The sequence below is a fragment of the Oncorhynchus kisutch genome, linkage group LG19 (assembly GCF_002021735.2).
Source record: "Oncorhynchus kisutch isolate 150728-3 linkage group LG19, Okis_V2, whole genome shotgun sequence".
Lineage (NCBI taxonomy): Eukaryota > Metazoa > Chordata > Actinopteri > Salmoniformes > Salmonidae > Oncorhynchus > Oncorhynchus kisutch.
The window spans coordinates 34,195,852-34,223,281 of NC_034192.2; the positions used below are offsets into that span (position 1 = coordinate 34,195,852).

Here is a 27,430-nt window from a genome sequence, read left to right on the forward strand (position 1 = left end):
GGCTACTCTCTCTCTCTCTTTCCCTCCAGTGTCACACGGCCCGGCCCCTGCCCCAGGGGCCAAGTCGTCTCCCCCGAGTCGCAGTTTAATTATTATTATTTTTTTTTAAAGCACATGTATTTCTACAATGATATTATTTCAATATTGAAATTATTTAAAATGCAAATCTCGAGCACAGAGGCTATTTTCAACCCTAGAGGTCCAGCGGAGATATTGATTAATTACATAGAATGGGCCCTGGGCTGGTGAGGTTTATACAGTATACCCCAAGTGTACAAAACATTCGGAACACCTCATCTTTCCATCACATAGACTGACCAGGTGAATCCAGGTGAAAAAGCTATTATCCCTTATTGATGTCACTTGTTAAATACACTTAAATCAATGTAGATGAAGCACAGGAGACAGGTTAAAGAATAATTGTTTAGCCTTGAGACAATTAAGACATAGAGTGTGTAGTGTGCCATTCAGAGGGTGAATGGACCAGACAAATCATTTGAGTGCCTTTGAACGGGGTATGGTAGTAGGTGCCAGGCCCACCGGTTTGAGTGTGTCAAGAACTGCAACACTGCTGTGTTTTTCAAGCTCAACAGTTTCCCCTGTGTATTTTTTAAAACTGCACTGTCGGTTAGGGGCTCGTAAGTAAGCGTTTCACTGTAAGGTCTACACCTGCTACATTCGGCGCATGTGACTAATACAATTTGATCATAAATGGTCCACCACTCAAAGGACATCCGGCCAACTTGAAACAACTGTGGGAAGCATTGAAGTCAACATGGGCCAGCATTCCATTGGAACACTTTCGACACCTTGTGGAGTCCATGCCCCGACGAATTCAGGCTGTTCTGAGGGTAAAAGGGGGTGCAATTAGGCTGGTACTGGAGCATTGACTCTGCAGGCATTTAAAGCCCAATCCTGTCTGTGTACGTATGGTTCCAGGTGATTCATCTGTGTCCAGAGGCCCAAGAAGAGAGCAGGTGGATACGGCCTGGCTTTCTTCTCCTCTCACAAACTCCTCAGGACCAGCAGTGTTAGAGTACCGTACTCCAGCCCTGCCTAGCTACACACCAGCCATAGCTACAACATTATAATCCCTGGCTGCATCAGTATGAACACTGCAGAGTTGTTCTGTTCTTTTTCATTGGTATAGTATCACATTCAATGTACCGGTATGCATCAGATCTGCAGAAAGGAGTGTGGAGTACGTCAGGAAAGAAAGGAAAGGAAAAGACACGTTTTAAAAGTATATCTTAATATAAACATTTTATTCAGTGCATTTTGTGTATACAACAAATAATAAACAACTTGGAAGGTAGCAGGCCGAGCGACAGCCATCTGCCTGTACAGGTTGTTTTTGACTTTTGTCCTGGTAATTAGGAACACATGATCCAACATGGGTTAATACACATAGCCTACATCATGCACTATAGCTCTATAGTCCAGAATCCCCTGCTGTCTCCCATGCAATAGATATGTTCACTTCAAAACCCCCAAAGGAAACGAAAGACAAACCAAGCCTCCCAGTAGCATGTTCCATATGAACAAGGTATGTAGCTGAAGGGAAGGAGTACTAAGCCCCAAAAAGGGTCCTTTTCGTACACAACCGTGTTTGTACATGCCCTGTGAAGAGTTTGATGTTTCTTTCTTTTATTCATTTTCAGATTTTTTCTTGTTCACTTTTACAAATATGACATATCCTATAAAATGTTTAAGCCACCTAAAATTCCACAGTATTTTTCCCCCCATTATTATATATAGAAAATTGTCACCACGATAAGTTACTCAAACACGAGACAAGTCCTGGATGGGGGCCGTCACCATATCCTTATATGGTGAACTGAATCGGCCAATAAGAGTCAACAAAGGGGAATGGGGCAAGGCATGACACAAGCACTGGATTGGAGAACAGACCACAGGGACAGAAGACAATGTGACACAATAGAAACAGAAGGCGGGGACACTGAACAGTCAATTCATACCAAACTCAACCGGAGAGCTCACCAGTAATAATAGTCTCCTTCCCTTGAGCTTTCTACAACTTCCTACACCACACAGTCCCTTCTAGCTCTTTTTTTTCTCTTTCCCTCTCTTATGCAGTCTCTTTCTTCACTTTCTTTCTCTCATCAAAAATGTACATGAAGAAAAATAATTCAACAACTTCCAGCTGCATCTCTATACTGGCTTGGTTTGACTGCTTAAAGGGACACTCTTTCAGCTCTGTCTTTGGTTTGCTGAAACCCCTTTCACTGTGGAGACCGCTACAAAAACACAAATACTGAGGATGGGGAGGAGGGAAGAGAAAAAAAAAAGAAGGTCTCAGCTAATTCCGAAAATTAGCAAAGTAAAGGTGCAGCTATGGCGTTGTCGCTCAAACAGCGAGTGCCACACGCTTTTTCGATTATTCTCCAGGTCAGCTGAATGTAGGCTTTTTATTATGCTAGAGAGCTCAAGTCTCTTCTGAGCTTGTGCACTAGAATGCAGGAGAGCTACCGTTACAGCTGGCTGCGGTTGCAGCTTCGCTAAAGCTGAACCCCCGGGGGATTGGCTTCGTATACTTAGAAGCATCATGGATGACACACGGAAACAGGGGACTTCTCCATCCACTGCAGCCCCAGCAGCCCAGACCCTCACGAGTTGCCCTGACCACCTGCCTCTCAACCTGCCTTCCTGCCTGCCAGATATGACTGGGTAGGTGTCTATATGATCAGGACCTATAAGTAAAAGTAGTTGTTATCTGCAGGAAGTAAACAAAAAACCATAAAAGATGAGCTAACTGGTACACAGTTCTTACCACCAGAGAGTGACCAACAGAAAACGTCTCACGGTGTAATGTGGATGGCTGTTGACAGTATGGTGAGAGATATGGAGCCTAATCAAGTGTGGTGATTGGTTGGTGGTAGTGGTGAGAGAAGTCTGGTTGGTGGTTTTGGAGAGAGAAGTCTGCTTGGAAGCCACGCTCTTCTGAGGGTGAGGTGTCTTCTTACGTCTACCCCGGCCCGCCGACGCCCGGCTACGTGGACTCGTTCTGGCTCACCGTCTTGCCTCCGTTGAGCACGGCCGAGGCACTCCGGGACTTGGTTGGCGTGCCGCTGCCGGAGCGCGAAAACTCTGTCAGGTCGTGGAGGGAGGGTTCCCTGTACATGGCCACTGTGGGACAGACAGACATAGGGGACAATGGTCAGACACATGGATAAGGCTGCTAGTGTAGATGAGTGGATCCGAGCAGTAGAACAGAATAAAATAGAATATAACAGAATAGAATAGAATTGCATTGTCCATCTGGAGATGCACATTTTCCTCTCTGGCCGGACCAAGTTCTAGTCTATTCTATTGCTCAATTCCCTCCGATCATATCACTGTATATCTTAACATAATGTACAACCCTTAAATATGCAGAAGGGAGTAAAAAAAAGCCAGGACAAGGCATTTATTTAGGACAGAAAGTACTTATAGCCACTACCTTACATGTACTATTCAGGAGCTTGGACCCTTCTCCTTGAAGTGTACGGCAGCACGCCGAGCTAAAGCAAGCTCGTTTGCATCTCTTAAACGTTTCAGAAGAAACACCAGAGGTTCTGATCTCTTTAGTCTTTAGGAGCCACTCCTTAAACAGCCTCTTGCCAGAATATGCTTTGATGTGTGGTCTCTCCAAAGATACTTCCTTCCCTTAGCCTTGGCTTTCTGGTGACAGCAGCACGCTTCACACAAAGAATCCCTGCGCACACGAGTCAATCAATAGTGGACTTCAGTGGGAAGCTGTGTGGGATCGATACTGGGCTTATTAGCCATGGCATTATGCAACTCTAATGCTGGAGGATGACCTGGAGGTCAGTCCATCTCACCGCTGGGGCCGTTCATCCTTAGTTCATGTACGCTTCTCCTCTACCAACCATCCCTCTATTTCTTTCTCTACTGTATATCTCCCTCTTCGACCTAGGAGCTTAACACACACACACACACACAAGCTTTATTTCTCTCTCTCTCCCATCTCCCATCTCCTAGGCTCGATAAGCACTCGATCTAAGATGTAGGGAGATAGAGAATAGTGCCTTTTTGTCATGGTTTGTAGTTTTGCAATGAAAGCAAGGTACAATTTTCTGGAGATAAAAGCGAGCTCCCATATTTACTTCATTATGACAGCTTTATTTTGCCATTTGTCTGCAATTCCTCTTCCTCTTAGAAAGCCAAAAATGTGTCGTATTTATCACATTGCCTTATTATACAACTTATTCCCTCCCTCCCTCCTCATGATCATTCTCTGGCTATTGCTCTTCAGTGTGTTTGGGCCCCCCTGGTCGGGCTGTTAAATGTAACCCAAAAGCTATTACAGTGATCAGAGACTTGGATTTTTAATGAGCTACTGGTCGGTCGGTCGGAGGATAAGAGCAGCCAAGCCAAAAGCATCATCATCACAGCTGTCTGCTTGCTGTACCTTTCTGCCCTTGTGAAAAAGGGGTTGAAAGAGATTCAAAGCCCAGTGCATTACTCTCCAACGCCCTCCTGCCCCAATTTAGGGACTACAACTTCTTGTAATCTTTTAACCATGATTTTCAGGTCTGTACACAAACAGGGTAACAATATATTTGTAAATCATGCAACCACCAAAGAAGCTTGGAACTTGACGGATCCAAATGACAAAACGACTGAATGTCTGATCAGATATTTCTAAATAAATTGCTACCCGCTTGGTGCTCTCGTCGGTTGAGTAATTTGCGTCACCAGTGGTTCCATTCTTTAATGGGGATTTTTTTTGGTTTTTGGTCTAAAAGCTCATCCTTTCATCTCGTGGAAGTGGAGTCCAGACACTCTCAGTTTTATCTTGTTCTCTCTGTTGACAGGTAAGCCTGTATCTTGTTCTTAGATGAAAGAGCTGTGGCCTTTTCAACATCATGAACAGATCCATCTATCCAGCACACAATCATCCCCCCTCCTTCCATGAGGCACCTGGCTTGGTTGGGTGGTGGGGCGCTTCTTCTTCACCGTGACATTTGTGTTAAAAAGCCTAGCTGTCTCTATTCAAACAGGCAGCACTTTATCATTCCCACAGCTTTTCGGCATGGACACTGCCAATGCCTTTTCCACTGTCTGGCTCCAATGAAGTATGAATAGCTTTTGGGGAGTGCTCAATAGCCCTGTCCACACACCGTTGCCTCAGAGCAGGAAGCCTGACGGCAGGGGGGGGCTGAGAGCAGCCTTTCCCCAGGCTGTAGGGAGAGACTACCCGCAGAGAGATAGAGAAAGAGAGAGATTTAATCAAAAAGAAGCATGGTGTTTTTTTCTGGAAAGTCTCCCATTTATACAAATAACCGCTGCCAAAGCTCAGTGCTCCAGGCCATAGTGAATCACCAATAAACTTTCAATTGCAATGTAATGGGCTTGGGAGAATAATGAAGAAACTTTCGGGAAAAAGTAAAGTTACCTAAGAAACATCTGTTATTATCCTTTATTGCAGGGATCACCAACTAGATTTAGTCGCGGGCCTATTTTTTCTTGAGCGGAATAATTTGGAGACTGCAAATTGACAGCAAAAAGCCCATACAGATATAATGTCTGACTAAAACATTGTCTCTCTATTATGCGTGGGAATACTTCGGAACAGATTTCTCAAATTAAAATAACTTGGAACAGATTTCTCAAATTAAAATAACTTGGAACAGATTTCTCAAATTAAAATAACTTGGAACAGATTTCTCAAATTAAAATAAATTGGAACAGATTTCCTGGTGTTTTTACAGTCTATTATGTCCAACAATAAAAAACATTTGCATTTTTCTTTAAACATTTTTCTTTGTGGGGGGGCTCAGAAAACATGGGGAGGGCCAAATAAAACCCTCGGCCCACGCGCCACCAGTTGGGGAACCCTGCTCTATTGTCTCCAATATAGAGCCAAGCACCCTATAGGAAGAAAGATGGACAGTCTCACCTTTCAAAGGCTTGGGGAGGAAGTGGGCTGCTGGCTTGTTCTTCTTCACGTGGTTGCCCTTCATTATCTCCCCCTCTTTATTCAGCCCGAGGTACCAGCCCCTACCAGACTGCTGCTGTCTGTAGATCATGGAGGAGTAGGTCACGTAGTAGTTCTCAAACACTGACTCTTTGAACTTGCACTCCGGGGTGAAGTGTTCCTGAGGAGAGGAAAGAAAGAGAGGGAGGGAGGAGAAGACCGAATGAGCCATGGCTGAAGGAGGAGGGTGGCCACTGATCAGAGAGGTTTTCAGAGCCCTTCTTGTTTCTCGCTTTTTAGCAAATGAGAGACACTGAGACATGAAGCGCCGTTACTTAAGAAACAAGAGATGGCGGCACAACTCAAACGCACCCACCCACGCACGCACACACACACACTCAGGGGTTGAAAGATCCTTCCAGCTCCATCTAATTCAAGACATTTCACCTCTCAATGCTTACCACATTACCACAGTATTTTCAAAGGCTCTTATGTTCATTATAGTAAATAATTCATAGCTTTATGCCATAGATACAACACACCACGATTCAACATTAACTCGCATTTTACTCTGCGTTATTAATAATATATGGGACAATTAATAACAACATTTGTTGGAGGACGGGCACTCTGTTTATATGTAGCTTCTATTTGTTAGCCAGTCCTTCACCAGACTATCTAGCAGCAGTGTGTGCGTCCATCCGCGCAAGTGTGTTTGTGTGTGTGTTTTTACAGAGGTTATGTAATGTCCAGGCAGAGGCTCCGCTGTCTCTCATCCACTAATGAATTGGCTTTTCTGAGGAGCACAGAACACAATCTACAGGGGACTCCTGGGACACTTAAAAAAGCTATTTGTCAGACTCTCTCTCTCTCTCTCTCTCTCTCTCTCTCTCTCTCTCTCTCTCTCTCTCTCTCTCTCTCTCTCTCTCTCTCTCTCTCTCTCTCTCTCTCTCTCTCTCTCTCTCTCTCTCTCTCTCTCTCTCTCTCTCTCTCTCTCTCTCTCTCTCTCTCTCTCTCTCTCTCTCTCTCTCTCTCTCTCTCTCTCTCTCTCTCTCTCTCTCTCTCTCTCTCTCTCTCTCTCTCTCTCTCTCTCTCTCTCTCTCTCAAGCACTTTTTTTTCATGCAACTCTCTGGCTGTGTGTACGTGTTTTTGTCTCAGTTATAGTTGTATAGATTATTCATTAATTAGAGCTGGATTAGAGCTAGAGCTACCTTACAACTGCTTCCTGACTTATTGGCTTCCCAGGAAACAATCTATGCATTCCAGCATGCAGTGGAAGAAATACCAATAAGCTAAATCTGGGGTATTCTAATCTGAGCCTGGAGGTTCGAAGCTATGACGGTTAGCACCCTTCCAGGAACTAATTTAGACCTGGGAAAACAGGTAAGTGGACTCTGGTCAATCAATGACAATGATAAAATCAAGTAATCACCAGGGAAAAAGGAAAATCAGAAAAAAAACGACACTTGGTTAACCTACAGTATAATAGCAGTCATATGGTAACTTGGCAATCACTTTAGAAAGGAGAAGAGAATTGGCATGTTTTCCAGATTGGGTAAGTATTACTCAGAAGGCAGTATTACTCAGAGTTTCATCACAGTGGATGTCAGTCACAAGATAGATGACATGTGTCCCCTGTGTCCCCTGGCATGGACACAGATCTGTTGTGTGACCATGACAAACTACAGAATGTGTCACTGTCAGTCACTCATCAATAATGCCTTCAGACTTTCCAAGCACAATACTACTCCAAAGATCTTCACTAGATTGAATGCACAGTGTGTCTTTGTCTAGCTATGCATTCACTCTGGACGGGAGTCGCTACACGGGTACAGTGCACTCCACTTACTGAATAGAAATCACAGACCTCTTATAGTGATCGAAAACTATTTTTTAAAGAAGCAATTGGTGAAAGCTTCTCTTTGACTCACCAACTCTCTCTCTTTCCCTCTCTCTCCTCTGAACCAATGGCCCCAATGCAGTGCAAGTTGCCCATACAGTCCCTCATCTCCCATCCAGTATCACAGCAACCCAGACGCAGCGAGCCTGTCCCAGGCATGGAGAATCTGCCCTGCTACCTGGCTCTTAGCCAAACTCAGTGTAGATAAGTATTCATCTCATAGCTCATCCTCCCTCATCTCTGTCACTCCCAGAGACTGGCCGGGCCCAGACCATGGTGACAGGAACACTGCTGATGTCACACCGCGCCGGTGACATGGCACCTCCACGGGGACTTCCTGTCAGCTCAGCCCCAGCTCACAGCTAAGCCGCCATGACACAGGAGGCGACCGGTGGGGACCGCAATCCATTTGTCTAAATGTTAGGAGCACCAGAAGGGCTTAGAGAACAGACTAGGATCAATGAGGCGAGGAACGTCTACAGTAGCATCCCTGTCTACGATGTCAGTTAGCGCAGAGGCCACATCTGATGCAGTTTGCTCTGCCTTTGACCACTGACTATAGCCAGCCTCTGTTAGGAGTACAGTCCTCAACCATCCTTCCAGAAAATGGTGCTTTTCCCGTGATGTAACTGTTCTGCTAGGGCGCGACCACAGCTAATGATTCGGCTTGAAGGTCAGATTCATTAAACCAACTGAACCTTTGTACCCAAATGCAAATCTGCTTTCGGAGAGAAGGATCGGATTAAAGTCGTTTTTAGTTCTATCTGGTGAAAGGTAATTCATTATAATTATGCTAATAACATAACCAAAAACAATGCAGGGGAGGTGACAAATGAGGACGATGTTGAAATTGATGTTTATTTTCCCAAAACACTAAACTGGGTTGAATGTTTGCAGGCAACACATGTAAAACCTCGGACAACAACATCCTGAAAACAAGAGTCAGCAGCCCAAAGAGCCATTAATGGTGGTGTCTTTCTCCTGCATGCTTTTTCCCCCATGTTCTTTGGCCATGCGCAACCTGTCTCTCTCTGACCGCCAAGCCCGGGCATTTGTCTTGCCGTGTGGAGGCTGAGAGCAGTTAGTTAAAAGGCAGCACGTTTTTCTCTCTCCCTCACTGCTCTTCAACTATTTCCCCCCCCCTGAGTCCCCCCACCCCCATTACTCACTTCTCCAATGTATCTTCCCGATATCCTCCTCTTCCTCATCTCCCTCTCTCTGTGATCACCATGGCGAGCAAACAGTGTAGCTCGCATGGAGAGGCAAGGCACAGATAGGCCGTTTTAATCCCTGTGCCGTGCCAGCTTGGTGGGAAAACTAGGAGCTGCTCAGCTTTTGAGACAGAAGTCCTGTTCTACCCCCATTAATGATATTTGTGGATTTGGCTCTGGAGTGAAGTCAAAGTCAATGGATGACAGACACGTACAGATGGACACATTGAGAGCCAAGATGGAAGGGATCGCACGCCAGCCTTGCCTATTTTACTGGAGTGGGCCTATGGAGTACAGAGACATTCAGATACAGATAGGCACAGACACTTTTAGAGCCAAGATGGGATTGCCAGCCGGCCCTGTTCCATTCTAAGGAAGACAGAAGAAACTGACACAAGGAGGAGCCAAGATGGAGGTAAACCCTAGTCCTATTGTATTGGAGTGTCTCTATGATCGACAAGAGGCAGCCAGATCCACTTGACTGGGCTCCTCCGGCTCCAGTATTTTCTCCCTCTGTCAATAGTAATGGCTAGTGTTCAGTGAAACCCACGGTGCAGTGAAAAAAGGCACACACCACTTTAATCCCAACTCTCTAGAGGTAGACAGAGCGAGACACATCTCGGCAAATTGGAGCGAGGGAACATCACATCATATCTGCATGGAAATGATCTCAGTCATGTGCCCTCCTCTCCTCCCCCACACCTGGCTGTCTATGAGTGGAGTGGTTTGGGTAAATGTACTTTAAATGATCCCATTAAAATACATGCCTTTCCTTGAAGCACGGGACAATGTAGAGAGCAACAGCAGTGAGCTGATGAGTCCCCTTGTTGAAATGCTGCACAGCTGGAAGGCTTCACACACATCAAGGGGCTGGGAGCTGAGAGATGTGCTTTTAGTGTAGGCAGCAATTATTACAGTGTCCTGTACTGTGCAGACAGTAAGAACATCGTTGTGTAACGGACTACAGTATTAAAGCCCTATATGTGAACAACGAGATTAAAGATGAAAGAGATAGTTATTCTGTGCAGTGTGTCGTGCAGCCACAGTGGAGACAATCATAGAGACATTACCAAGCTGTGATAAAAGAAAAACACACTGCGTACCCCTCAGTTAGTCAGTCGGTCACGTTGCTGGGAGCTTTATGGTACATATCTCATTTGCTTTTATTGCGTCTGCAAGGTGGGGAAACCCCACAGTCTCACCCTTCTCCGCCCAGTCACCATCCTGCGCCCCACTGTACCTCCCCCAAAGGGTATTCCCTGTCTCAGAGGTGACTGAGTGTGTGTGTGTGTGTGTGTGTGTGTGTGTGTGTGTGTGTGTGTGTGTGTGAGACAGAGAAAGTGATTGATAGAGAAAGAGGAAGGGAGGTGGTGGGGTAATGATGTATGTGTGGGTATATAAGCAAGAGTATCAAATCAAAATGTATTTGTCACATGCGCCGAATACAACAAGTATAGACCTTACCGTGAAATGCTTACTTACAAGCCCTTTGCCAACAGTGCAAGAAGAGTTAAGAAAATATTTACCAAGTAAACTAAAGTAGAAAATAAAATTTTATGAAGGGTAACACAGTAACATAACAATACCGAGGCTATATACAGGGGGTACGGTACCGTGTCGGTACTGTGTCAATAGTCCAGTGGCCATTTTATTAATTGTTCAGCAGTCTTATGGCTTAAGCGTAGAAGCTGTTAAGGAGCCTTTTGGTCCTAGACTTGGCGCTCCGGTACCGCTTGCCGTGCGGTAGCAGAGAAAACAGTCTATGACTTCGGTGACTGTAGTCTCTGACAATTATATGGGCTTTCCTCTGACACCGCCTATTATATAGGTCCTGGATTGCAGGATGCTTGGCCCCAGTGATGTACTGGGATGTACGCACTACCCTCTGTAGCGCCTTACAGTCAGATGCCGAGCAGTTGCCATACCAGGCGGTTATGCAATCGGTCAGGATGCTCTTGATGGTGCAGCTGTAGAACTTTTTTAGGATCTGGGGACCCATGCTAAATCTTTTCAGCTTGATGTACGTATGGTCATTGTGGGCACGATGTCGTCGATGCACTTATTGATGAAGCCGATGACTGAGATGGTATACTCCTCAATGCCATTGGTTGAATCCCGGAACACATTCCAGTCTGTGCTAGGAAAAAAATAGTCCTGTGGCGTAGCATCCGCGTCATTTGACCACTTCCATATTGAGCGAGTCACAGGTACTTCCTGCTTTAGTTTTTGCTTGTAAGCAGGAACCTGGAGGATAGAATTATGGTCAGATTTGCCAAATGGAGGGCAGGGGAGAGCTATGTATGCATCTCTGTGTGTGGAGTAAAGGTGGTCTAGAGTTTTTTCCCCCTCTGGTTGCACATGTGACATGCTGGTAAAAATGTGGTAAAACTGATTTAAGTTTCCCTGCATTAAAAGTCCCTGCCACTAGGAGTGTCACTTCTGGGTGAAAATTTTCTTGATTGCTTATGGCCTTATAGAGTTGGCTGAGTGTGGTCTTAGTTCCAGCATCGGTCTGTGGTGGTAAATAGACAGCTACAAATAACATAGATGAGAACTCTCTTGGTAGATAGTGTGGTCTACAGCTTATCATAAAGTACTCTACCTCAGGCGAGCAATATCTCGAGACTTCTTTAATATTAGACATTGCGCACCAGCTGTTATTGACAAAAAGACACACACCCCCACCCCTCATCTTCCCAGAGTATGTGTGTGTGTGTGTGTGTGTGTGTGTGTGTGTGTGTGTGTGTGTGTGTGTGTGTGTGTGTGTGTGTGTGCACGCGAGAGAGATCAATGGGTGGCTAAGGTGTGTTTATGTGGGTGTGTGTGTCTGAGCAGAGTGAAGTGTGTGTGTGTTTGTATGATAATTCTGCCCCTTAGGTCCTGCTCAATCTCTTTTCCATCCCTCTTGGCTCATATCTTTTCTCTAAACTTCAAGCCTTGACACTGTCCATCTTTCTATGAGCCTCTCTCTCTCTTTCCCCATACACTGCCCAACACACATTTCACTCTCTCTCCCGATTCTCCTATCTTTCCCTCTATCCCCATTTCTCCAGCTCATCATTTGCTCTGGCACTATGTCAAGCTCTTTAATCGTATCTATCCCTCTCTCCCCTGCACGCACTGATTCCCCATCTCTCCACTTTCAAGAGGGCTGACATATCTCATTCTTTTAAGAGGTGTCTTCTATGCTCACTGACTCAGCGGCTGTCTATATAACCCTCTCTACACATACACATGCACAATCTTTCAGTGTCTTTCACCATAAACCCTGCCTCTGCTTACAGACATACACACATAAACACATGTCCTCTCCTCTCCCAGGCATCACAGTAATTTCTCTAGAGGCTGGAGGGAGGGGGTCAGATTTACAGCAGTGAAGGGATACCCCAGTCCAGGTTAGCGATAGCGCCTTAGCGCTTTACGACCCGATAGCTTCAGCAAAGGGGGAGACGTTTACAGGCTGACGCCAGCACTGAGTGTGACTTACTGCAAGAGGTTTCCCCAGCCCACTGTAATATCACTACACACACAGTGACAGGCATAACTCACTACAGATGTAGGATCTTAATTTGAGACAGTTTGCTACGACAGGACAATAATCTTGCAGCAACAGGAAATGTGAATTATTATGTGGGTTATAATTCATTTACATTTTTGTAGGGGTTGATACATTTTTCGGAAGGGAAAATCAAGTCTGAAATGTCAAATTGGAAATAACAAACTTCTGAAGCATTTTTAAGCCTCAAACAAGTTAAGTTTCTGCATTACAGGAAAGGTCTCCTTAAACAGGGTGATCAAATTAAGATCCTACATCTGTAGAACTAGCACTACAATACCACAGTCCATGAGTCTCATAGAGGGTAATGCATATTCAATGCCTTGCTGTATCTGTACCATGAAAGAACACACAATCAATTACTATTTACTCTGAAATTGTAATCAAATGAATGCATTGGTAGAAATTAAAACCCAATACTGTTGCAAGCCGCGAACTGGTATAATGAGAAATACTACCATAATGGATCTGATCTTTCCTGTAAGAACAAACGAGAACAAATCCATGGTGCCATTCTCGTGTGTGAACCCAGTGCTCATATCCTACTATATCTGAAATGACACCAATTATGCCAATAGAATTAAGGCTGAGCTGGTGTCTTTAGAGCAGTGTAAAAGCCTGGGAGACTCATAAAGCTAATGGTGCCGCCGCCACTCACTCTCCCAAACAAATCCGTCTAAATGCCTTCCCTTTCAATGGCCCCCGTCTTTTAGTGGCAGTGGAATAACAAGCACCTTTCTCTCTCCAAATAAAAAAGTACATTTACAATGTCCATTGGTTTAGAAAAGATTTGGAGGATCTAAGCAGGTGGAAAAGACCATTGCAAATGCAAACACACACACACACACACTCGAACAGGCACACACCCACTGTGGCTGGTTAATGACTCAGCTCAGTCGAGAGGATCCCTGTGATAGGGAAGGCTATTTTGCAGCGGTAGTGTGCTTATGGGTGGAAAAATAGGGGTGGGAGCCAACTGCATATCTCATGGCTGCTTACCACCATGCAAACATTAACATGCTCAAACATACAAACACAGGCCATACCCACAGGGACAGAAGAAGAGTATTAACAGTAAAACACCTTCATTCTTTAATTTTTGTCAGTATAACCTAGTTAATTTCAGAAACTCTCCATATGTTACGTAAGAGCTGAACAATTCTAACATCAGCTAATTCTGAAACCAAAACTCCAATGATTCCATTCCTTTCACACGTCTTAGCGTCTCCATATCCATTCGTTTCCCCATCTGCTACATGTAGGGATCTTCTTGCCAACTTCCCTTTTGAAGGAGGAAGAAACTCCCTGGCCCTTCAGACAAGACTGGAGCCCCAGTAACACACAGGAAAACGAATGACCAAACTTCAAAAGGCACCTCTGGAAAAACACCACAGAAACTATTTATACTAGTTAGCTCGTCCTTTTAAAGAGGACAGTGATCTCCAAATGAACACTCCAATGATCACCATGTATCACAGGGTAGTAGGTGCCAGGCTCACCGATTTGAGTGTGTCAAGAACTGCAACGCTATAGGTCAACTTGACACAAATGTGGGAAGCATTGCAGTCAACATGGGCCAGCATCCTTGTGGAATGCCTTTGATATCTTGTAGAGTCCATGCCCCGACAAATTAAGGCTGTTCTGGGGCCTCCTGAGTGGTGCAAGTGGTCTAAGGCACTGCATCGCAGTGCAAGCTGTGCCACTAGAGATCCTGGTTTGAGTCTAGGCTCTGTCGCCGCGGCCGTGACTGGGTGACCCATGGGGCGGGGCACAATTGGCCCAGCGTCGTCCGGGTTAGGGGAGGGTTTGGCCAGCCGGCCGGGATGTCCTTGGACTCATCACCCTCTAGCGACTCCTGTGGCAGGCCGGGTGCACACTGATGCACGCTGACAACTCTGCCAACTCTGTTGGTAGAGTTGGTGCGGCTGGCTTCCGGGTTAAGCGGGCATGGTGTCAAGAAGCAGTGCGGCTTGGCAGGGTCGTGTTTCAGAGGACGCATGGCTCTCGACCTTCGCCTCTCCCGAGTCCGTACGGGAGTTGCAGCGATGGGTCAAGACTGTAACTACCAATTGGAAACCACGAAATTAGGGGGGGGGGGGGGGGGACAATGTTGAGGCTGTTCTGAGGGCAAAAGAAGGTGCAACTCAATATTAGGAAGGTGTACAACCAGGGTAACTAATTGCCAATAGCCTACCTGATTATAAAACATACCATACAGAATGTCTGCAGACACTGCAAAAACATTCACCACATCTTAGTGACAATGGTGTGTATGGAGATATTTTCCCTTCGACGACATGAAAAGCCTGTTTTATGATATCTGTATTTCTCAGCAAAGGGGAGAAGACAGTTGTGACAAACTGCGAGGAGCTGAATAGTACATATGAGGCAGGATGTAATAGAACTAGAAAGGGGCAGAGAGGAGAGTAGAGAGGACGGAGGAAAAAAACATGTTTAATTGATTCCCTCTCGTCCCACACTGTGCCTCTGCTGGATGAATACATTTCACTGGCGCATCCTGGCTCACCCACACATGTACTAAACACTCTTCCTCTCACTCCTTCCTTTCCCTCACTCTCTCTCCCTCACGCGGACAGAACATGGATAAGCAGATGACAAAAGCAAACACACACGACCACAGTAGATGATTATGTAAAAGGTGATATACCAAAATATCATAATGAGTACGCGATGTGAACATGCAATGATATGTACATCTATTAGACATATCGAGAGCTTGGGACTATAAGGTTCTATCAGCAAAAAGATGCTTCTGAGGTAATTGGCTTTAAAGTTCCGAACCCTCATTGGTTTGAATAGCTTCAGCAATATTGATATTGTATTCTTTTGAACTTAACATTAATTGAGTTTTTATTGTTTTATATTTAAGTGATAATGCCCAAGAAGCCGGTGTTTGGAGGATATATTGGCACAGGTGTTGACAATATATCCTCCAAACACCGGCTTCGAGGGCATTATGACTTTTATACAACGGGTTACAAACATATTCAAATAATAGACATATTTTCATAAAGAAATGTGTTTTGATGAATTTCTTCATACTGTTTCCTCCTTCCGCAAGATATAGTCCTGACACAAATCTAGTATTGCTACCCAAGCAGGCTGGCCGTTCGTTCTATCGGTTCGGTTGCCAGAGACACGACCCAGTCGTTCAGTCTTTTTGTTCTGTATCTATGGACGTTCGTTCTAAATGTTCCATTGCCAAACTGGCTGGCAATGTTCTTATCCCTTGCTTGCTACTGTAGCTAGCCAACTACGGCTAATTTACAGTCACATCAAAAACTGCAGCCAGAATAACAGCAAAGTAGGTGCATTTGCATTTCTTTAAGTTGTTTCTAGTGACCTTTATTTGGAAACATCCCTAACAATGAGCTAATGAGGTGTGATTTTGCCTGTCATAGAAAATGTGCTCACTCATCACGACACTGTTGTTCAGAGGAGCTAGCCAACACAGTTAACACAATCACTTCAAACTGAAGCTGGAAAGACTGCAAACTAGCTGTACTTCGTTTTGTTTGTTTGTAGACCCAGTTGCCAGGTCGCAATTGTAAATGAGAACTTGTTCTCAACTTGTCTACCTGGTTAAATAAAGGTGAAATAAATAAATAAATAAAAAATACCCACCTTTTTCAGCAATTACAGCTGCAAGTCTCTTGGGTATGTCTCTATAAGCTTGGCACATCTAGCTACTAGGATTTTTGCCCATTCTTCAAGGCAAAACTGCTCCAGCTCCTTCAAATTGGATGGGTTCCGCTGGTGTGCAGCAATCTTTAAGTCGTACCAGAGATTCTCAATTGGATTGATGTCTGGGCTTTGACTAAGCCATTCCAAGACATTTAAATATTTCCCATTAAACCACTCGAGTGTTGCTTTAGAAGTACGCTTAGAGTCATTGTCCTGCTGGAAGGTGAACCTCTGCCCCAGTCTCAAATCTATGGAAGACTGTAACAGGTTTCCCTCAAGAATTTCCCTGTATTTAGTGACATCCATCATTCCTTCAATTCTGACCAGTTTCCCAGTCCCTGCCGATGGTGTTCTCGAGGTGATGAGAGGTGTTGGGTTTGCACCAGACATAGTGTTTTCCTTGATGGCCAAAAAGCTCAATTTTAGTCTCATCTGACCAGAGTACCTTCTTCATATGTTTGGGGAGTCTCCCACATGCCTTTTGGTGAACACCCAAAAAAAAAGCAATGGCTTTTTTCTGACCACTCTTCCATAAAGCCCAGGTCTGTGGAGTGTACTGCTTAAAGTGGTCCTATGGACAGATACTCCAATCTCCGCTGTGGAGCTTTGCAGATCCTTCAGGTTTATCTTTGGGCTCTTTGTTGCCTCTCTGATTAATGCCCTCCTTGGGATGTTCAGATTTAGATATTTTTTCATAAACAAAACCTGATCTCTATTTCTCCACAACTTTGTCCCTGACCTGTTTGGAGAGCTCCTTGGTCTTCATGGTGCCGCTTGCTTGGTGGTGTTGCAATGCTTAGTGGTGTTGCAGACTCTGGGGCCTTTCAGAACAGGTGAATATATACTGAGATCATGTGACACTTAGATTGCCCACAGGTGGAATTAATTTAACTAATTATGTGACTTTTGAAGGTAATTGGTTGCACCAGATCTTATTTAGGGGCTTCATAGCAAAGGGGTGAATACAAACGCATGCACCAGGGTTTTTTTTAGTTGAATTTTTTAAAACAAGTTATTTTTCTCTTTTCACTTGACCAATTTGGACTATTTTGTGTATGTCCATTACATGAAATCCAAATAAATATCCATTTAAACTACATTTAAAATAGGAAAAAAGCCAAGGGGGATGAATACTTTTGCAAGGCACTGTAAATTGCTTGGATGGGCTGATGAGACATTGGATTGCTCAGTCAGATGGAACAGAGTAAATAGACATTTTAACATCATAGAGTTAGTCGGTAGTAACTTGTGGAATAGACACCGGCTGGAATGCAGTTTTAACCAATCAGCATTCAGGATTAGATCATTGAACAGAAAACGGTTATGTCAACAACTAAATTGTGACAAAAATGCGGATAGAACCTTGTACTGCCATGCTTTCGATATTCAGTGCCAGTCAAAAGTTTGGACACACCTACTCATTCAAGAATTTTTCTTTATTTGTACTATTTTCTACATTGTAGAGTTATAGTGAAGACATCAAAACTGTGAAATAACACACATGGAATCATGTAGTAAACAAAAAAGTGTTAAAATCAAATAATATTTTAGATTCTTTAAAGAAGCCACCCTTTGCCTTGATGACAGCTTTGCACACTCTTAGAATTCTCTCAACCAGATTCACCTGGAATACTTTTCCAACAGTCTTGAAGGAGTTCCCACATATGCTGAACACTTGTTGGCTGCTTTTCCTTCACTCTGCGGAACAACTCATCCCAAACCATCTCAATTGGGTTGAGGTCAGGTCATCTTATGCAGCACTCCATCACTCTCCTTATTGGTCAAATAGCCCTTACACAGCCTGGAGGTGTGTTGTGTCATTGTCCCGTTGAAGAAGAAATGATAGTCCCACTAAGCGTTGCTGTGGAAATATTGAATCAAATATTTCACAGATACCGGAGCTTGTGGATTAAAATAGGCTTTATTACAAAAAGTAACAAAGCCGAGCAATTCCATGGAACAACTGCCTTCTCTTGTTACAGACCTCAGGCTTTATAGATTTCCACTTTCAGATAACACACATGGTCACTCCCCTCTATGTAGATGATTAACACTCCTTGGCCTCTCGCCACCATTATCTTTCTGTCTCAAATCTAGCTTGTTTACAGATTCTATTGGTGGCGTAACCATAGCAATGATACAAAAAATAAGACACACACATAATGCAGGTGTCTGTCTAATGATACTCATAGGATTACATAATGGCTAACCCTAAGCCTGTAATGGCACAGACATACATATATAATACAATCACATGCCTTAACGGTAGTCACAGGACCAGGCACTGACTTCCCTCAGGCCTACAACAGCACTGGCATACATACATAATGCAATTGCATGTCTCAATGATAGTCACAGGACCAGGTAATGACTTCCCTCAGGCCTATAACAGCACAGGCATACATTTTCTGCTTACGTTCTCTTTTTACATGTCTAGTGATTAACTCCATGTTGACCCAGCTCTGTTCATTCACCTGAGCTCAGCCTTTATTCTGCTTGCACATGTCTATTAATTAACCTTATGTTGATTCTGCTTACTACTTCTGGGAGAAGAGTCTAGATACTTGAAAATCACCCATAGTCATGAATTTTCTCCTACAGCGTAAACCAGATGGGATGGTGTATCGCTGCGGAATGCTGTGGTAGCCATGCTGGTTAAATCATTAAATCATTGACAGTGTCACCAGCAAAGCACCCCCCACATCATTTCACCTCCTCCTCCATGCTTCATGGTGGGAACCACACATGCGGAGATCATCCGTTCACCTACTCTGCATCTCAGAAAGACACGGCGGTTGGAAACAGAAATCTCAAATGTGAACAGATTTTCACCGGTCTAATTTCCATTGCTCTTCTTCTTATTGGTGTCCTTTAGTAGTGTTTTCTTTGCAGCAATTCGACCATGAAGACCTGATTCACGTAGTCTCCTCTGAACAGTTGATGTTGAGATGTGTCTGTTACCTGAAATCTGTGAAGCATTTATTTGGGCTGCAATATCTGAGCCTGGTAACTCTGATGAACTTATCCTCTGCAGCAGAGGTAACTCTGGGTCTTCCGTTCCTGTGGCGGTCCTCATGAGAGCCAGTTTCATCATTGTGCTTGATGGTTTTTTCAACTGCACTTGAAGAACCTTTCAAAGTTCTTGAAATGTTCCAGATTGACTAACCTTCATGTCTTAAAGTAATGATGGACTGTTGTTTCTTTTTGCTTATTTGAGCTGCTTTTGCAATAATACGGATTTGGTCTTTTACCAAATAGGGCTATCTTCTGTATCCCACCCCTACCTTGTCACAACACAACTGATTGGCTCAAATGCATAAAGAAGGAAAGAAATTCCACAAATGTACATTTAAGAAAGCACACCTGTTAATTGGAATGCATTCCAAGTGACTACCTCATGAAGCTGGTTGAGAGAATTGCCAAGAGTGTCCAAAGCTGTCATCAAGGCAATGGGTGGCTACTTTGAAGAATCTCAAATATAAAATATATGTTGATTTGCTTAACACCTTTTTGGTTACTACATGATTCCATATGAGTTATTTCATAGTTTTGATGTCTCCACTATTATTCTACAATGTAGAAAATAGTTTTTTTTTTTAAATAAGTAGGTGAATGAGTTGGTGTGTCCAAACTTTTGACTGGTACTTTATGTAATAACAAAATGCATAGAAGGTATTCAAACACACTTTCACAAACCCACTCTCACAACAGCTAGAGCTCTGCTACCTGACCAGAGCCCAACGGGCCCCGTCATTATACATTGGGTAAGGGCCGGGTTAGGCCTGGGTTTTCATCAATAACTAGGGTACGGGCAGGGCATCACTAAATTGATCACTAACATTTTGAAGCTGACCCATAGGCATGTGCTCTGCTGCGCAGTACAGTCATATCTGACTAAGACCATACATTTGGCAGAAGGAATCAGACCTGGGTAGGGTAGGGTCTGAACGTCGTTGTCATGGGTAGGGCTCGGGCTGAAAATTCATGCCTGTGCAGGGCTCTACACAAAGCTCCTCAGATGAAGCAACACCACAGTAGCAGCCATCAGTCTCCCTGGCTAGCCTATGTCCACCATTGATTGGGAATCTCCCTGAAAGGCTGGCCAGCCATTGGCTAAGCCCCTCAACCCCCCCCCCTTCTGTAAGTTTACAGTTTACCATAACAGCACTGAGCACTCAGCCACACGAGGTTATCAGACACCCTGCTGAATACAGATTAAATTCAATCCACTCGCTAATTCAGCTCAAATGGAAAACCTTGCCTCCTCCCTCCACATCAACGACCACTATCATCGAATTTACAAGGCTAAAAGCTATGTTGCTGCCGGAGGGTTAAGAAATCTCAGTCTGTAGGTGGCTGTATAAGTGTGCATGCTAAATTCAAGGCTATAATCACCAGTAGTGTGCTAAATAAAGGTTTAGCACACTAGGCAATGTGTTGTTATCATGGCAAGTAATGACTGCTTTTAACATTACTACAGGTCGGGATCAAAGATAAACACACATATGAATACAACCTTAACAAATCATCAGAGAAATTAGAGCAATTGAACACGACCTTGAAGTTTTTTTAAACGTTTTTTTTTACTGTTTTATGTGGTAATGAGTGAGAGGAGCAGAGGAGCAGGGGAGCAAAGGGAGAAAAGGAGCAGAGGAGCGAGGGAGCAGAGGGAGAAAAGGAGCAGAGGGAGCAGAGGAGCAGAGGAGAGGGGGAGCAGAGGAGGAGAGGGAGCAGAGGGAGCAGAGGAGGAGAGGACAGGGGGAGCAGAGGAGAGGGGGAGCATAGGGAGCAGAGGAGGAGAGGAGAGGGGGAGCAGAGGAGAGGGGGAGCAAAGGAAGCAGAGGGAGCAGAGGAGGAGAGGAGAGGGGGAGCAGAAGAGAGGGGGAGCAGAGGGAGCAGAGGGAGCAGAGGAGCAGAGGAGAGGGGGAGCAGAGGAGGAGAGGGAGCAGAGGGAGCAGAGGAGGAGAGGACAGTGGGAGCAGAGGAGAGGGGGAGCAGAGGAGAGGGGGAGCATAGGGAGCAGAGGAGGAGAGGAGAGGGGGAGAAGAGGAGAGGGGGAGCATAGGGAGCAGAGGGAGCAGAGGAGGAGAGGAGAGGGGGAGCAGAAGAGAGGGGGAGCAGAGGGAGCAGAGGAGGAAGGGAGCAGAGGGAGTAGATGGAACAGAGGAGGAGAGGGAGCAGATGGAACAGAGGAGGAGAGGGAGCAGATGGAACAGAGGAGGAGAGGGAGCAGATGGAACAGAGGAGGAGAGGGAGCAGATGGAACAGAGGAGGAGAGGGAGCAGCTGGAACAGAGGAGGAGAGGGAGCAGAGGAGGAGAGGGAGTAGATGGAACAGAGGAGGAGAGGGAGTAGATGGAACAGAGGAGGATAGGGAGCAGATGGAGCAGAGGAGGAGAGGGAGGAGAGGGAGTAGATGGAACAGAGGAGGAGAGGGAGCAGATGGAACAGAGGAGGAGAGGGAGCAGATGGAACAGAGGAGGAGAGGGAGCAGATGGAACAGAGGAGGAGAGGGAGCAGAGGAGGAGAGGGAGTAGATGGAACAGAGGAGGAGAGGGAGTAGATGGAACAGAGGAGGAGAGGGAGCAGATGGAACAGAGGAAGAGAGGGAGCAGAGGAGGAGAGGGAGCAGAGGAGGAGAGGGAGCAGATGGAACAGAGGAGGAGAGGGAGCAGATGGAGCAGAGGAGGAGAGGGAGCAGATGGAGCAGAGGAGGAGAGGGAGCAGATGAGGAGAGGGAGTAGATGGAGCAGAGGAGGAGAGGGAGAAGATGGAGCAGAGGGAGCAGAGGAGGAGAGGGAGCAGAGGGGCTCTTTATCTTTAGCCCCCCAACAATAGTACAACCACACATTCACAATCAGGAAGCGGTTTAGCTTATTCTATGATTCACCACCACAGGTGAGATAAATGTCACACACACACACACACACACACACACACACACACACACACACACACACACACACACACACACACACACACACACACACACACACACACACACACACACACAATATCCATCTTTATTAAATGAAATGATATTAAAGCAACAGCTCAGTGTATATGGTTTTCATTACAGTGGAAGGAGGGGAGGTGGGGTGGGGTATTTTATTTGTATAATTTCTCAGTTTTTCGCCTCAGGCGTACTCAGCTTTATCAATCCCAGTGGATATCTTTCTACTCTGTGATAATGTTAATTGTGATGTGATTATTAATAACACTCAGGCTGTAAGGTTCCTTCTACTGTACTATCTATCAGGCTTAATAAGACAAGTGCCATGACTACAGTCAGATCATGCTTAGTGAGACAAGAGCCACGACTACAGTCAGATCAGGCTTAGTGAGACAAGAGCCACTACTACAGTCAGATCAGGCTTAGTGAGACAATAGCCACGACTACAGTCAGATCAGGCTTAGTGAGACAAGACCCACAACTACAGTCAGGTCAGGCTTAGTGAGACAAGACCCACAACTACAGTCAGATCAGGCTTAGTGAGACAAGACCCACAACTACAGTCAGATCAGGCTTAGTGAGACAAGGGCCATGACTACAGTCAGATCAGGCTTCGTGAGACAAGGGCCACGACTACAGTCAGATCAGGCTTAGTGAGACAAGACCCACAACTACAGTCAGATCAGGCTTAGTGAGACAAGACCCACAACTACAGTCAGATCAGGCTTAGTGAGACAAGACCCACAACTACAGTCAGATCAGGCTTAGTGAGACAAGGGCCACGACTACAGTCAGATCAGGCTTAGTGAGACAAGAGCCACGACTACAGCCAGATCAGGCTTAGTGAGACAAGAGCCACGACTACAGTCAGATCAGGCTTAGTGAGACAAGACCCACAACTACAGTCAGATCAGGCTTAGTGAGATTAGGACCACGACTACAGTCAGATCAGGCTTAGTGAGACAAGGGCCACGACTACAGTCAGATCAGGCTTAGTGAGACAAGGGCCACAACTACAGTCAGATCAGGCTTAGACAAGGGCCAGGATTTTGTGGGCAACGCAGCTTTTAAAGGGAATGTTCCCACATTCACGGTAATACTGCATATGTACGCTGAATCGGACATTAACATTAAACGGTGAATTCTTGCCAAAGTGCAAATCGGATTGAATCCCAGCCAAGGGCTGTTTATGGCCAAGAAGCCCTCGGCCTTTGAGAACGGATTCTAAAGTTGTAGTTGATCAAATTGTGAAATGCACAATTTGGAGAGTTTTCATGTTTGTACCCTGAGTGTACAAAACATTAATGACACCTTCCTAATATTGAGTTGCACTCCCCATTTGCCCTCAGAACAGCCTCAATTTGCCTGGGCATGCTCTCTACAAGGTGTCGAAGGCGTTCCACAGGGATGCTGGTCCATGTTGACTCCAATGCTTCCCACAGTTGTTTCAAGTTGACTGGATGTCCTTTGGGTGGTGGACCATTCTTGATACACAGGGGAAACTGTTGAGTGAGAAAAACCCCAGCAGAGTTGCAGTTCTTGACACACTCAAACCGGTGCGCCTGGCACCTACTACCATACCCCGTTCAAAGGCACTTCAATATTTTGTCTTGCCCATTCACCCTCTGAATGGCACACATAAACAATCCATGTCTCAAGGATTCAAAAACCCTTCTTTAACCTGCCTCCCCTTCATCTACACTGATTGAAGTGGATTTAACAAGTAACATCAATAAGGGATATTCACCTGGATTCACCTGGTCAGTCTACACTGAGTGCACAAAACATTAAGAACACCTGCCCTTTCCATGACATAGACTCTCTCTCTCTCTATAGGATGGAGGGAGTGTGCCATGGCTCCATGCAGCCCACATACTGCATCTGTTTCTTCCAGATGTCAATGTCACCATAGTAACCCGGCATTTTAGCTCCATACAGCCGGTCCGGAGGGTCAGCCGCAGGGAGGGGGGTACTTGTGAGAGCAAAATTGCAAGATTATGTTATAATACTTTTATTGGATCAAATGGTTGTGTTATGCAACAGAATAGAGTATTCTTAACTATTGTGTGTGTGTTCTACAGAGGATGGGCCTCTGGGAGATAACACTGACAGAAGATTTACGATGTATTTTGGGTGATAAAAGAGCATTCCAGAGCATGAGTTAATGTTTCTGTTCTATATGGTACCAGGGAGAGATGGTTCCAGTTTGGAGTCGAAGGGACAGACACTGGTCTCTATACAATGAACACTGTTGACACAGCAGATACTGTCTGCTATGTATCATAGGTATCTTTCATACAGATCTTAACCTTGTGACCCATTCTATACATCTGTTGTTCGTCATGTAGGTTGAAAGGGGTGTATCTTGGCTATAAAATACCTTTGTACTTTTGTCTCGGGGCTCTCAGCTAATCATTTGATCGTGAATCGTCGACCAGCCATGACCAGCCATCATTATCGCAGAACACTCAATCGATTCACTTTATATGTGTGTGTTGTATTGACCTGCTCCTTATTAATAAGTGATTAAAGATTTGGTTTAAGTACAACTCTGACTTGTGTGATAAGTATGTCTCTCCTCATTTGATAGTAAAGAAATTAACCACCACAGTACTATGGTAACATAAGCACGGGGCACAACCACCCCACCCCAACGCGCTCGCGCACACACACACACACACACACACACACACACACACACACACACACACACACACACACACACACACACACACACACACACACACACACACACACACACACACACACACACCTCTTATGCCCTCATCACTACCAGTGATCATCTGTATGCCTGTAAACCTACACACACTCACATTCTCACATTAGCAGGCATACACACACTCATCACCTCCGCCACAACAAATCATGCTGCCAGCTGGGCTTGCACACCCACTCTAGCCACCTGGTGAGAGAGGCATGGCTGGGGCACAGATGGTACACAACTGGGGACACCTGCTTGGAAACATGTCATGATGGTGGGAGTATTCTGCATGCACTGCGATGATGTAGTATTGACTATGCACTGCAAATGGGTTTGTGCCAGAAAGTAACAGGGAGAAATGAAGGAAGCAATATTTCTTGGAGGTAGTTCTTAATGACTGTGAGGTTAGGAAAGGGATTGAGACATTTCCTGCAAGCTGACCAATATGAAGCCCCTGTGTTCTACCAGGGAGAGCAGGAGAGGTTAGCACTACTGTGAGAATGTGTGTGTTTGAGAGACTTACTGATGTGTACAGGAAGCCCTCGCTGTTCATGGCCAGGTAGAGCTTGGTCTGAACTCCCTGGATGGCCACCACTCGAAGCCCCACTGGAATGAGGTTGAATATGGCTGGGGAAGAGAATCAAGCTTTATTTATATAGCACATTTCTGACATGGAATGCAATGCTGAAACAAATAAAAACGGAAATATTTACTTCACAACGAACATAAAATGATTTTTAAAAAGAATAACAATTAAAAACTGAAAGAATAAAAAAGCACCCTCAGGAAAAGCAAAGCTTTTTTAAGATATCTGTCACGGATCCCTCCGGAACTTTCATTACGCACACCTGGCCCCTATTCCCACTGATTGTATTTGTATATAATTGGTTTCCATTGGTCGGTCGATTATTGTTCCAATGTCCGTTGGTGCATGTGACTACCTGTGCTGTGTGTTTTGGGCTTTTGTGCCCTTGTGGATTGTGCAGATGATTACGGTCTCGTCCCGTGTGTTAATCATTGTGCACATGGGTTATTTATTCGAGGTACTCCTCGCTCTTTTGTTTGGGTTTCAACCCTGTGTTTTTGTATAGTATTTGTTTGGTCTTTGTCCCTGTGCCTTTACACGACATGTCGTAAAAAAAAACTATTACGCATTCCTGCGTCTGTCTCCCGAATCATTTATATCAGTGTGACAATATCTATTAAATATTGTCCACAGGACTCGAGGGACCTACTGGGAAAGAGAGAGTTACATTACATTTGTTGACAATCTTGTCAACAAATGGAGGGAAAAAGTCTAACTTGTGAAGAATATTGTAGGCACACTGTTTATCCACCAATGAATACTATTTAGCGAAATCATGTCTCAGTCATATATTTAGAAGGAATACTGAGACTATGTTGTAAACCGCAGCAGGTAACACAGTGTCGCCATCATAGGAGCAGAGCTAATCTAAGTAGAAAACAACGTAAAGCTAATACTCCTGCCCCCGCTATTCATGCCAACCACATCCTTTCACTCTACCCCAGTCCACTTAATAGAGTTAGCTACAGTAATGCTTAGCTTAGCAGGCTAAAGAGAGACCTCCCTCAGCCCGGCTCTGTCCTCATATGCCAAACCCGCTCACACCTTTGTCCTGCTGTCACCGAGCTAGCCAGGAACCTGACAATCTCCCCTGGCAACACTGCATTCGTATGCCAAGGGATAGAGAGGCAGCCCGCCACCACAGAGGACTGCACTTGAACTCCGGAAGAGAGGGAGTTTTCATAGCGTGAGCAGTGGTGGAGAGAGGCAAAAGAGCTATTGCTGTTAAGCCATATTGTAACTGTTTTCTCTGCGTTTGCGGCAACATCGGGGCCAAACAGTAGCTTTGCTGCTGTGTCCTGCCCAGTCCTCTTCTGTCCTGCCTGGCATTAATTGTGCACAGTGCTGGCATGCTGCCACATCCATGCACTCTAGTAACAGAGAGCAGTGCTATGGGATAGAGACGGGCACATCTCTGTGTGAGGGGATTTAGACTCGGGATGGGAAATGTTTTAAATTTTTATATTTCAATATCCGAAAGGATGTTAGTATTGAAATACTTGCGAGTGTATAATTTTTTCATTATGTGCGCCTCGGAAAAAGACATACCATATAGCCTCCACACGTTTCACACGAGTAGCTTATTGTTGTTGGGACTACAGTCAGAGACTCCATGATTAGCAACATGAAGTGGGAGATCTTTAATCAATGCAAAATGGAATTACATTTTTTTCTACTTGACAAATACTACACCAAACACCTTAGTTAGATGTAAAATTGTGCAACTAAAACAACATTTGGCAAAAATCTCAATCATTACAGATTTCTTGAATTATCTTAGATTTATTCTGAGGATTTTCAAGAAGTGAAATAGGCTTCCTTTTCTACAGTGTCTCATGGGGGACAAACATTGTTAA

At 44.9% G+C, this 27,430-nt stretch overlaps 1 protein-coding gene across 3 annotated transcripts in view; it reads right to left on the bottom strand.

Annotated features, from left to right (window-relative positions):
- Positions 1–1,246: 1,246 nt before the first annotated feature.
- Positions 1,247–27,430, bottom strand: part of LOC109864734 (fibroblast growth factor 13) — a 211,953-nt gene continuing 185,769 nt past the window's right edge. For all 3 annotated transcript variants that reach the window (XM_020452642.2, XM_031797770.1, XM_020452644.2), the window contains 3 exons: positions 25,512–25,615; positions 5,924–6,122; positions 1,247–3,147 (listed from right to left, as the gene is read on the bottom strand). In XM_020452642.2, coding sequence (XP_020308231.1) covers positions 3,011–3,147; positions 5,924–6,122; positions 25,512–25,615 — 440 coding nt within the window. In that variant the 3' untranslated portion in view covers positions 1,247–3,010. The remainder of the gene's footprint in view (positions 3,148–5,923; positions 6,123–25,511; positions 25,616–27,430) is intronic.